Genomic DNA, 13,852 nt, shown 5'->3' with positions numbered 1-13,852 from the left:
GGAAAGACATGGATTAGACGCAGCGGCTGGGGGAGCGCACGGGGATGGGAAAAAAAAAAAAAAGAAAAGGGAAGGCACAGATTACATGCGGCGGCTGGGGGAGCGCAAGGGGATGGGGGGAAAAAAGAAAAGGCACGGATTAGACGCAGCGGCTGGGGGAGCGCACGGGGATGGGAAAAAAAAAAAGAAAAGGGAAGGCACAAATTAAACGCGGCGGCTAGGGGAGCGCAAGGGGATGGGGGGAAGAAAAAAAAAAGGAAAGACACGGATTAGACGCAGCGGCTGGGGGAGCGCACGGGGATGGGGAAAAAAAAAGAAAGAAAAGGGAAGGCACAGATTACACGCGGCGGCTGGGGGAGCGCAAGGGGATGGGGGAAAAAAGAAAAGGCACGGATTAGACGCAGCGGCTGGGGGAGCGCATGGGGATGGGGAAAAAAAGAAAAAGAAAAGGGAAGGCACAGATTAAACGCGGCGGCTGGGGGAGCGCAAGGGGATGGGGGGAAAAAAAGAAAAGGCACGGATTAGACGCAGCGGCTGGGGGAGCGCACGGGGATGGGAAAAAAAAAAAGAAAAGGGAAGGCACAAATTAAACGCAGCGGCTGGGGGAGCGCACGGGGATGGGAAAAAAAAAAGAAAAGGGAAGGCACAGATTACACGCGGCGGCTGGGGGAGCGCAAGGGGATGGGGGAAAAAAAGAAAAGGCACGGATTAGACGCAGCGGCTGGGGGAGCGCACAGAGATGGGGAAAAAAAAAAAGAAAAGGGAAGGCACAAATTAAACGCGGCGGCTGGGGGAGCGCACAGGGATGGGGAAGAAAAAAAAAAAGAAAAGGGAAGGCACAGATTACACGCGGCGGCTGGGGGAGCGCAAGGGGATGGGGAAAAAAAAAGAAAAGGCACGGATTAGACGCGGCGGCTGGGGGAGCGCACGGGGATGGGGAAAAAAATAGTGAGCACAAGTGTTGATAGGTAAACTGCGTCACCAATCAACGCTCGGCGGCGCTAAGGGGGTGAAAAAAAAGCGAGCACGAGTGTTGATAGGTGAACTGCGTCACCAATCAACGCTCGGCGGCTGCTAAATTTGGGCACGGATACGGCGCAAGGAGGGGGGATGGGAGAAGGGGGGATGGGAGAAGGGGGGATGAATAGAGATCGGGCCGGGATCGGGGTATCAACACTTACGGTTTGTAGTCTCTCTTCTTTCTTTAGCTAGAATTGTGGTGTCACAGGCTACTGTGGCACCACAAGTCTCAGCACAGGAGGGGAACTCACAGCGTGACCGCTCTGAAGGAATCCTCACCAAGTGTGAGGATTCCTTCAGAGCAGTTACACAGGTCAGGGGCAGGTGAGACAGGTCACAGAGCGGTCACACCGCTGCTGTGACCTGTGATTGGTGGGATCGATGATCACATCGATCCCACCAATCAAAGAAGGCCCTAGTGACGCTGGTGTTGCTATGCACCAGCCTATGATCGGAGCTCACAGCTCCGATCATAGGCAGGTCACCAGCAGGTGACAGGCAGGTGACCGGCAGGTCACCATCAGGGCACAGATCGGTCACACCGCTGCTGTGCCCTGTGATTGGCGCGATCGACGATCACATCGATCGCGCCAATCAGACTAGAGGGATGCCGATACGGAGGCAGGGAACACGGGCTGCAGAGCGCGCAGGTAGGCAGGACACAGCGGTGGTAACAGCGGCGGTAACACCGCCGCTGTGTCCTGCGATTGGCGCGATTGATGTAATCGTCGATCGCGCCAATCAGCGTTGAATGCTCCGGAGCCATGGCAGGGGATCCGGAGCCATGGCCCGGGGCTGCAGAGCGCGCAGGGACAGGCAGGGCACAGAGCGGTAACACCGCCGCTGTGCCCTGCGATTGGCGCGATCGATCGATCTCGATCGCGCCAATCCTGGGGGGGTTTGGGCCTATGCCTGGCATTGCCTAGGATCGAGTACATCGGTACTCGATCCTAGGCTGGGACCTCACTGTTTCAGCCAAATTGATTGGCTGAAACAATGAGAAAGGCTGCGATTGGCTGCTCAGAATTGGGCAGCCAATCACAGCGATCGGGAGGCCGGGGGGGCGGCGACAGGCCCTAGGATGCCGACACCATCTTCCTGCAGGTAAGATGGCGTCGGAATTTTAATGCGATCACTGCGACTTAAGTCGCAGTGTCGCATTAAAGGGCATGACGTACTATTCCGTCCTTGGGAAGTAAAGCCCACCCCACATGGACGGAATAGTACGTCTGATGGCAGAAAGGGGTTAAAACTGATGGGAAGATGGATGGAGCCAAATACAGGACCATTCTTCAAGAAAACCTGTTGGGAGTCTGCAAAAGACCTTAGACTGGGACGGAGATTTGTCTTCCGACAAGACAATGATCCCAAACATAAAGCAGAATCTACAATGGAATGGATCACAGATAAACGTATCCAGGTGTTAGAATGGCCAAGTCAAAGTCTAGACCTCAATCCAATCGAGAATCTGTGGAAAGAGCTGAAAACTGCTGTTCACAAGCGATCTCCATCAAACCTCACTGAACTCGAGCTCTTTGCCAAGGAAGAATGAGCAAGAATTTCAGTCTCTCGATGTACAAAACTGATAGACATACCCCAAGCGACTTGCAGCTTTAATAGCAGCAAAAGGTGGCACAACAAAGTATTAAGTTAAAGGGGCCGAATAATATTGCACACCCCACTTTTCAGTTTTTGAATTTCCACAAAAATTTAAAATAACCAATAAATTTTGTTCATCTTCACAATTGTGTTCCACTTGTTGATTCTTCACCAAAAATTTACATTTGGTATCTTTATGTTTGAAGCATATGTGGGAAAAGGTTGAAAAGTTCCAGGGGGCCAAATACTTTCGCAAGGCACTCTAGCAATGAGATGCAGAGCCAGATCAGGATGCAATCCCAAACAAATGTTAATACACAATTACACACATGTCAAAGCATAAATAAATCCTTGTTAATCATGTCAAAGATGGAAATAGTGCATATCTGTGGGAGAAAAGAAAAAACATCTTGCGACATTTATAAGAGCAGATTTAAAAAAGGAGGGGGAAACTACTGAGGAGTGCACATGCAGCACCAATGTGTAGCTAAAGGAGATGTACACATGTATAAAAAGGCTGAAAAGAGAGCAGCACTAAAATTAAGTGCAATGAAATCTATGCAAAATAGCCTCAGCCCTCAATGGGATGCCAGGAAGATGGTGGAGGTGGACCAAGCATGGAGAAGGTATAGCTACTGGCACCAGCAAAATGGAGCACAAGGAGCAGAGAAGCGTGATAGGATCAGGGACATGGCCTCACGTGTATCGCTGTGTCAAGCAGAGTTATGTCAAACAAAATAGTTCATAAGTAACATTTCCCACATGTCTACTTTACATAAGCACAATTTTTGAAACAATTTTTTTTTGTTAGGACATTAGAAGGGTTAAAAAGTTGACCAGCGATTTCTAATTTTTCCAACAAAATTTAGGAAACCATTTTTTTAGAGATCACCTCACATTTGAAGTGACTTTGAGGGACCTATATGACAGAAAGAACCCAAACATGACACCATGCTAAAACCTGCAACCCTCAAGGTTCTCAAAACCACATTCAAGAGGTTTATGAACCCTTCAGGTGCTTTACGAGAACTAAAGCAACGCTGGAAGAAAAACATTTACATTTAACCTTTTTCACCCAAAAAATACTTTACACCCAAACTTTTTTATTTTCACAAGGTTAACAAGAGAAATGGACCATACAATTTGTTGTGCAATTTCTCCTTTTTGAATGTAAAGTTTGCTGGAATAATTAGCGGGCGCCATGTCGCGTTTGGAGAGCACCTGATGTGCCTAAATAGTGGAAACCCCCCATAAGTGACCCCATTTTGGAAACCACACCCCTCAAGGATATAATCTAGGGGTATAGTGAGCGGTTTGAACCCATAGGTAAGACACAGAATTTGATAACATTAGGTCATCATTGGTGTTGAGCGGAAGTGCTTGCTATTCCAGTTTGCATCAGGTGCTCACTACGGGTGCTCGAGTGACATGCTCAAGTCCCTGCGATACTCTGTGCATACCCGAGCACCCGATGCAAATTCGAGTAGTGAGCACTTGCGCTCAACACTAACCATCATATCTTCATTTTAGTTTTTATACTTTTGAAAAAATAAACAATTCTAAATCAAACCCTAACCCTTACCCCAACCCTAACTCTAACACAGTGTTCCCCAAGTCCGGTCCTCAAGAGCCACCAACAGGTCATGTTTTCAGGATTTCCTTAGTATTGCACATGTGATAATTGCATCACCTGGACAGGCAAGCATTCAATGACCTGTGCAATACTAAGGAAATCCTCAAAACATGACCTGTTAATGGCTCTTGAGGACCAGAGTTGGGGAACACTGCTGTAACACAATGTAGCACCGACGTGTCTGCCTGCAGTCTCTCTCCCCCTGCAAAGACGCCAGTGTATTCACCATCGCGGCCTCCATCCTGCTGCTACCCGGGGGCACATCCCTGAGCACTGTGCTTAGGGCGCGTACACTTTTCTAAAGTGTCCCCAACCAATAGCTGAGGACACTTTCTATTTAAATCACCTCCACCAACATGGAGGTTCCTGTGCAAAGTTGTGAGTTTGTTTCCTAACACTCTTGTGAGTTCTCAGGTCCCAGTACTCGTATCTTAGCCTGCTGCACCAGCCAGAGCTCATCTCAATAGCAGCCGGTCTAGTTGTACCTGCAAGTGATCGTATCAACGTCAGCCGCTCCCGTTGCACCTGCCAGTGCTCATCCCTTTGGTCTGCCGGTCTCATCTGCAGTACCTGTCATCATACTCCACCTGCCTGCATCTGTTGGAGATATGCTTGGGCTGCTCCAGCTACCCGTTCCCTAGTGGTCAGCTGTCATCTACCCAAGGTCAGTCCTAGAGTAGCAACTGGACCACCTCCTTTGTCTCTCCTCGGATCTCGATGTCATTAGCTGCTACGTATCCGTGGTCAGTTTGGGTGAGGCTCCTAGTCATGCCCCTCCAGATCTTCCTTGGGCTTCGGCATAATGATTCCACCTCCCAGCCCGCTACACAAAACCCTAGCCCCAACCCTACCCCTAACTGAAAAGAATGGAAAAAATTACAATTAATTTTATTTTATAATATCTATCTAACTAAGGGTATGACAAAGGGGATTTGATTTACTGTTTTATTTTGATCCCTGTGATAGGGTCTACCACAGTGATCAAAATGAACCAATAGGAAAAATTTCCTATTGTTGCAGAGTACCGGCCGTCAGATCTCGGCAGGCGCACTACGCATGCACCCACGCATATCCATCCATGTTACAGTTCAACATTTGAATAAGAAAATCTAGAGTAAATAGACTTACCCTCGTCTTTGCATAATTTAACATCTCAAATGCGGTTTCATAGGAAGGCCATGGGGCATTGACACAGTACTGAATCACAAAATTATCATCCTGAGTAAAACAAATATGAAGAACATATGAGAAAAAAAACATGAAGATACCAAAAACAATTCATAGGTACACATTATATGGAAAATTGTAAAATTACAGTATAGTTTACATACCATAATTTTATGCAGATTGCCTTTAGCCTCATCCACAAGTTCCTGCCAGAGGCCTTGGCCATAGCTGCCGACAGATGCTGATGCCAATTTCTCCAGTACTATATTCAGCTTTACTTTATATACAAGCTGAACAAAATGAGAATTTATTTAGACAAAACACACACATATATGTTCTAATTGTTAAAAATACATACTCATTTTTATCACCCTAGATGTGAGATAAAGAAAACAAGAAGTGAAAATCAATGAAAGGGGACCTATCACCTCCTGGAAACATTATAATGTAAAAAGAAGACCAAAATATAAAATGTTTATCAAATATATATTTAGGAATATTAAAAAATACCTCCAGCCGAATTTATTGATAACAGTGTTGGTCCTTTGAGAAAGAAAGGCTGAAGTCAGGGACTCCCTGCCATCTCACTATTTCACATGTGTGTTGACTTCCTGCTTCTCATCTATGAGATAGCAGTATGTGGGGGGAAAATGGAGAATAGACTAACAAAAATGTAATAAATCCGTAGAATTAGGTTACTTTCACACATCAGGTTTTTGCTGTCAGGCTCAATAAGGCTAATTTTCAAAAAAACGTAACTGGCGAATGTTACCGCCGGATCCGTTTTTATCCCCATAGACTTGTATTAGTGCCGGATATTGCCTGATGACCTTGCGTTTCGTCCGGTTTTCGCCAGATCCGGCAAATCTGCAGTTTCTGGCTTCTTGAAAAAATGTCCATAGCAACGTTTTTGGTCTCCAGCAAAAAATCCGGCACTTCTGGCTGTTTGCTAGAATGGAAGACTATGGGAGCTGGAAAGTGCCGGATCCGGAAAATTACGTATTCTGTCTTTTTAAACTGAGCATGCTCCAAATTTTTTTTATCCAATAATCTAGTTATGCTAGCCGAATCCGTCAAAAAATTGGATCAGTCGCATCAGTTTTCACAATCTGCGCCGGATCCAGTTTTTCCAACATCGTGCCTGATGCAAAAAACCTGATGTGTGAAAGTAGCCTTAAAGATCAAACTAACATACTGAAAAAAAGAAAGAAAAAAAAAAAGATTATATATATATATATATATATATATATATATATATATATATATATATATATATATATATATATATATATATATATATATATATATATATATGTGTGTGTATATATATATATATATATATATATATATATATATATATATATATATTTCACACACACAGACACTATACCATTTTGGGAATTTTGCAGTTGTTTAATTTTTCTACTTTTCATTATTATCAAAGTATATATTTTATATGTTTTTTCTATATGTTAGTTTGAAGAATGGAGCGTGCAAGTGTAAGAGTAGACATGCTGCTCTCTACATGCAGCGGGAACAGTGGGAATTAGATTCCCCTTAAAGTTAGTATGTCCCAGGAAATCTCACCAAATTTTACAGGCACCCTGATAAACTGCAAATAAAACCTAAATCGCTGTAATACTGAGAAAAATCACCTAAATTGATAATAGCATATATTTGAGAAAACTCATACTTTCACATTCATTTTTTATGTTTTTACTCACAACAATTAGGACATTTTGTGGTTTATACTGTATGTACATCTTCCCTTCAACCTCATGGGTGGTAACAGATTCTTATCAGGGAATAGTATGCCCCCATCACCTGTATTAGATATGGAGTGATGTACATTGCTGGTGCTGCTTCCATGACTATGTGCATCAAATCTAGCTCCTCTGCTCTCCTCCTGTGCCCACGCAGTAGGACCAGGACCTGTCAAGAGTGAGGATTTATCACCAGCATCATGGTGAGAATACCTGTTTTGACCTTCTCTGGGGGCGTATTCTGTATTTTCTACCTCTGTGACAAAACAGTATTTTTGGTTGCTTACCGTAAAATCTGTTTCTCGAAGCCTTCATTGGGGGACACAGGAACCATGGGTGTATGCTGCTGCCACTAGGAGGCTGATACTATGCACAAAAAAGTTAGCTCCTCCTCTGGAGTATACACACCCCACCGACTGGCACTAGGTTAATCAGTTAATGAGAAAGCAGTAAAAGAAGCAAGAAGATAAAGAGAAAAACAACTCAAAACTGTAAAAGAACACAGAAATAAGAGCTGATAAACATGGGAGGGTCCCTGAATGAATGCTCCAAGAAACAGATTTTATGGTAAGCAAGCAAAAATCCTGTTTTCTCTATCACTTCATTGGGGGACACAGGAACCATGGGACAACCCAAAGCAGTCCCCGGGGAGGGAACAGCAGAAACTTTGTTCAAGTTGGAGAACTCACCACTGCAAGATCTTTCTGCCTAGGCTGGCGTCTGCCGAAGCCTAAGTATGGACCTTATAAAATTTGGTTAACGTGTGAATGGAAGACCAGGTTGTCGCTTTGCAAAGTTGTAGGGCGGACGCCCTGTGGTGCACCGCCCAGGAGGCGCCAACTACCCGGGTAAAGTGAGCCTTAATCCCAGGGGGGAAACTCTGTTCTTGACCCGGTAAGCCTCCAAAATTACAGCTCTGATCCAGCGAGCAATCGTAGTCTTGGAGGCCGATAGGCCTCTTTACGCACCATCTGGAATGACAAAAAGAGAGTCTGTCTTCCTAAAGGAGGCGGTCCTAGCCAGATAAACCCTCACCGCCCTGACCTGTTCAGTGAACGCTCCAGAGGATGAGACGGGGCAGGACAAAAGGAAGGGAAGACAAAATCCTCATGTAGGTGAAAGCCGGACACCACCTTGGGAAGGAAGGTGGACGCCGCAAAGCCATCTTATCCTGGTGAAGGACCAAGAAAGGAGGGCGACAGGTAAGAGCCACCAAATACGAGACACGCCTAATGGAGGTGATGGCCACAAGAAACACCACCTTCCAAGACAGAAAGGACAGGGAAACCTCTCAAAGAGGTTCAAAGGGAGAACTCCTCGGGACCTCCAAAACTAAATTGAGGTCTCAAGGGTCCACAGGTGTCTGGTACGGGGAAGCCACATGCGCTACCCCTTGAAGAAAAAATCTGACCTGAGAACGGGAGGATAAATTATTCTGGAAAAGAATGGAAAGCGCTGACACATGGACCGTCAGAGAACTAAGGGCAAGACCTCCAGTCCCAACTGGAGAAATGCCAACAAGGAAGGGAGAGAAAAGGACATAGGCAGGAAGTGATTAGACTCACACCAGCTGAAATATGCTTTCCAGGTGCTATAATAGACCCTGGAAGACAACGGCTTCCTAGCCTGGATCATGGTTTCAACAGCCATGCCGTTAAAATTGAGCGACAGAGAATTCTGGTGGCAGATCGGATCTTGGGACTGGGAGCCTCCTTGGATCCTGGGACTAGGAGCCTCCAGGGGGCGTCTGCGAGAAGATTGACGTTCTCTGCGAACTAAGATCTTCTGGGCAAATTTGGTGCGATCAGAATGACCGGCACCCCTTCTGCCTTGATCTTCTTCAACAGAATGGGAAGAATGGGCAGGGGTGGAAACAGATAAGGAAGAACAAACTGCGACCAGGGAACGTCCAGGGCGTCGGCGCCCACCGCGAGAGGATCACAGGACCTGGAAACGAACCATGGAACCTTCCTGTTCAGCCGGGAAGCCATGAGGTCCATGTCTGGAGTTCCTCATCGAAGGCAAATCTGATGGAAGACTTCCTGATGCAGGGACCACTCTCCCGCCACGAGACTTTTGCGGCTGAGAAAGTCGGTGGCCCAGTTGTCCACGCCGGGGTTATACAATGTGGATATTTCCGGAATTTTCGCCTTTGCCCAGAGGAAAATCTAGGATACTTCGGCCATCGCCAAGGAGCTCCGAGTCCCTCCCTGGTGATTGGCTCGTGCCACCGACATGGCATTGATAAAATGATGGCGTGCACTCAGTCAGAATTTGCGAGGTGCTGGTGTAATGGATCAGAAGACCCTGGGTACTAATAAATATGTGTACACCGCACACTCTAATGACAACGTGTGATTTACGTTTAATTATTTATTAGTCACAAAATAAATTTGGGTAGGGGAGCGAAACAGAAATATAGAGCTGGAAGCGATATATAAAGCAAACGTTTCGGCTCAACCAGAGCCTTATTCATTGAATCGCTGAAAGAACAAAAAAATCATATATCACCAAATGACAAAATAACAAACTAATAAATAATACACAAAGTAATATAATGAAGGTGTACTTTTGGAAAAATCCCGTAATCCTAGAAGTAAAAGACAACGAATAATACATACATTATATACAATAATAAGCTCATAGGTAGACTAGTTCTGGCGAATGTAAAATATATAAGGAGGAAACATATGGTTACCTTATCCACAAGAAGAAGTGGAGTGAAGCGGAAAGGGTAGATATCCCTCAGTGCCAAGATTACAGCTGCAAAGAATGGCATCATAATTAGAAAAGAGGTCTAGCTCACTATGTTATAGAGATATAGAGATCAGAGAGAATGGGGTACCTATAGCTGAGGTATAGATAATGAGTCCTCAAGGGTGCTGGCCCGAAAGATATGTTGTAGCCTATGGGGGGAAGGGGAAAGGCCAAATAAAGCAATATGTAAAGAGTGAAAGGCCGTCTTGGCGCTAATGTGTCCTAGATAGTGTGGAGGCGCACGTTACCTGCAGAGTTGTGGATATAAGCGGCGCTCCCGCGCCTTGCTATGGACAGAAGCGTGCCTGCAGCCCCCATGACACTGAGTTATATGCGGCGAGGAGCGCCGAAACCGGAAGTCCCGGACCGGAAGTGACATGGCGCTGTCTGGCAGGACCACACTGCGCAGGTAACGTGCGCCTCCACACTATCTAGGACACATTAGCGCCAAGACGGCCTTTCACTCTTTACATATTGCTTTATTTGGCCTTTCCCCTTCCCCCCATAGGCTACAACATATCTTTCGGGCCAGCACCCTTGAGGACTCATTATCTATACCTCAGCTATAGGTACCCCATTCTCTCTGATCTCTATATCTCTATAACATAGTGAGCTAGACCTCTTTTCTAATTATGATGCCATTCTTTGCAGCTGTAATCTTGGCACTGAGGGATATCTACCCTTTCCGCTTCACTCCACTTCTTCTTGTGGATAAGGTAACCATATGTTTCCTCCTTATATATTTTACATTCGCCAGAACTAGTCTACCTATGAGCTTATTATTGTATATAATGTATGTATTATTCGTTGTCTTTTACTTCTAGGATTACGGGATTTTTCCAAAAGTACACCTTCATTATATTACTTTGTGTATTATTTATTAGTTTGTTATTTTGTCATTTGGTGATATATGATTTTTTTGTTCTTTCAGCGATTCAATGAATAAGGCTCTGGTTGAGCCGAAACGTTTGCTTTAAATATCTCTTCCAGCACTATATTTCTGTTTCGCTCCCCTACCCAAATTTATTTTGTGACTAATAAATATTTAAACGTAAATCACACGTTGTCATTAGAGTGTGCGGTGTACACATATTTATTATTACCGACATGGCATTGTCCATCTGAACTCGGATTGGCAGACCCCTGAGAAGAATTTCCCAGTGATGGAGGGACAGAAGAATGGCCCTTATCTCAAGGATGTTGATCGGCAGAGAGGATTCCGCTGTCAACTAACAACCCTGGACAGTCAGATGGCAAAAGACCGCACCCCAGTCGAGAAGGGTGGCATCCATCATCACCACCTGCCAGTGAACGGAAAGGAAGGACCTGCCCTGGAAGATGAAAGGGGATGACAGCCACCAATTGAGCGACCATTTGACTCGGGAAGAGAGCTGAATCAGACGATCCAGAGAGAGAAAAGACTTGGTCCACTGCGAAAGGATGGCTTGCTGAAAAGGTCTTGAATGGAATTGCGCAAAGGGGATCGCTTCAGACGCTGCCACCATCCTTCCCAGGACCCTCATAGCTGAGCAGAAGGAAGGAAGCCGAGGGCCATGAAGAGAGCGAACTCTCTTGCTGGAAGATCTGCCAGGTCTAGGTCTGGTCGATCTACTTTGGGCATTATGGGAACGCCAGGAAGGGGTGGGTTTCAAAGAAGCCTTTTTCCTATCCTGGCTAGCCTGTGGCCTCGGCTGATGGGAAAAACCTCCATCGCCGAGAAACGGCGAAAAGAAGGAAAGGACTGAAACTGCTGCTTCAGAGGAGGTCGGCGAAGTTTGGACTGGGGAAGGAGGGAACTCGTGCCCCAGGCGGCCTCCTTAAGAATTTGGTCAAACCTAGAGCGAAACAGATGGGAACCCTGGAAAGGCATGCAGGTAAGGGACTTTTTTGATAAGTAAGCCTGCCAGACCTTGAGTCAAATAGTCCGCCGGATAGCCACAATATTGCTGGACGCCTGAGCAGCGCAAGATGCGGCATCCAGGGAGGCAGATACCATGTATTTCGCTGCATGAGAAATCTGGTCCGTGAGTGTCACGATCCATGTTTGGATCTGTGGCAGATCTGGTTTCCCTCAGATTTAAACCTTTTTTCCTTTCTGGTCATTTGGGGTTAATGCAGTTTTCTCCCCCCGGTGGCCGCTGGTGTTATTGCATTGCATTGCTGCTGGGTCAGCTGATGTTTGTGACGACTCCCACCATCCTTTATAAGGTCACCTGGTGCTTCAGCTGACTGTTGGTTATACAGTTCCTTTCAGGAGACCAACCTCGCAGTAGCAGCTCCCTGGTGTCAGCCAAGTCTGGTGTTTGGAGCTCAGTTGCTGTACTATCTTTGTTGTGGAGTCTGCAGCGGCATGCACAAGCTAAGTTCTGAGTTTTTTTATTTTGTAGTTTGTGCGTTCACCTTTCGGTATTGTGTTCCCCTCACTCTTAAGGTACCGTCACACATAGCGACGCTGCAGCGATACCGACAACGATCCGGATCGCTGCAGCGTCGCTGTTTGGTCGCTGGAGAGCTGTCACACAGACAGCTCTCCAGCGACCAACGATCCCGAGGTCCCCGGTAACCAGGGTAAACATCGGGTAACTAAGCGCAGGGCCGCGCTTAGTAACCCGATGTTTACCCTGGTTACCATCCTAAAAAGTAAAAAAACAAACGCTACATACTTACCTTCTGCTGTCTGTCCTCGGCGCTCTGCTTCTCTGGTCTGGCTGTGAGCGCCGGGCAGCCAGAAAGCAGAGCGGTGACGTCACCGCTCTGCTTTCCGGCTGACCGACGCTCACAGCCAGAGCAGGAGGAGAGCAGAGCACAGCGCTGGAGGACAGACAGCGGTAGGTAAGTATGTAGTGTTTGTTTTTTTACTTTTAGGATGGCAACCAGGGTAAACATCGGGTTACTAAGCGCGGCCCTGCGCATAGTTACCCGATGTTTACCCTGGTTACCAGCAAAGACATCGCTGAATCGGTGTCACACACGCCGATTCAGCGATGTCTACGGGGAGTCCAGCGACGAAATAAAGTTCTGGACTTTCTTCCCCGACCAGCGATCTCCCAGCAGGGGCCTGATCGCTGCTGCCTGTCACACTGGACGATATCGCTAGCGAGGACGCTGCAACGTCACGGATCGCTAGCGATATCGTCTAGTGTGACGGTACCTTACTATTGTTTATTCCTGTTTATTTGCATTGTGGTGCTGTTTACACTCTTCACCCCCTGGGGTGGGGGTTGGGGGTTTAGTAAAGGGTTTAACAGGAGATATGGACAGGTCGGTGACTTGGGCCTCACTACCTTCAAGGGTACCCCCAAGTTAAGGAAAGACAGGGCTTCCCCTAGCCTGAGGGGCAGTTCAGGGGCCCAGATTCCTCATCTCCTGTTTTCCTATTTCTGCCTCGTGACAGTGAGGTCACCCAATTCCTCCGGTCGAAAACCAGCAAGAATGCCCTGACGAAGTTGTTTACCCCATGCAGCTATGGACTTTGACACCCAGGTAGAGGCAAAAACCGGGCATAATGAAGAAGCGGCTGCTTCAAAGGCTGACTTTGTGAAAGATTCTATGATCCTGTCATTGGGGCGCATTGAGGGATGCCCATTATAAAATGGGAGGACGGTGTTGGCGGACAGTCTGGAAACTGGCGGGTCCACGGTAGGAGAGGCTGTCCAGTTGGTAGTGAGCTCAGGAGAGAAGGGATATAGGATGCTGAGTACCTCCTCAAATTCTCTACGTGGACCAAAGGCCTTGATAGGTGGTTTCAACCATCTAAACGAAACCACTTGATCTGCAGGTTCCGAAGAGGTATCCTTAATGCTAAAGGTCTGGTTGACCACCAGAATGAGGCTCTGGACCATGTCTCTCATGTTAGAGACTTGGTCTGAATCCAGGTCCGAGTCATCCTCTGAAAGTGCGTCCGAAATCGCAT

General features: G+C 46.6%; 1 protein-coding gene across 1 annotated transcript in view; it reads right to left on the bottom strand.

The window, feature by feature from the left end:
• The window catches only part of KNTC1 (kinetochore associated 1), a 356,896-nt gene that overhangs the window by 264,230 nt on the left and 78,814 nt on the right, over nt 1-13,852 (bottom strand). Inside the window, exons 17-18 of the mRNA XM_069755662.1 lie at nt 5,584-5,709; nt 5,381-5,470 (exon numbers count right to left, since the gene is read on the bottom strand). Coding sequence (XP_069611763.1) covers nt 5,381-5,470; nt 5,584-5,709 — 216 coding nt within the window. The remainder of the gene's footprint in view (nt 1-5,380; nt 5,471-5,583; nt 5,710-13,852) is intronic.

Source organism: Ranitomeya imitator, chromosome 1 (genome assembly GCF_032444005.1).
Source record: "Ranitomeya imitator isolate aRanImi1 chromosome 1, aRanImi1.pri, whole genome shotgun sequence".
Lineage (NCBI taxonomy): Eukaryota > Metazoa > Chordata > Amphibia > Anura > Dendrobatidae > Ranitomeya > Ranitomeya imitator.
Note: the sequence above shows the minus strand (reverse complement) of the source record. Positions and strands in the feature narration are given on the sequence as shown.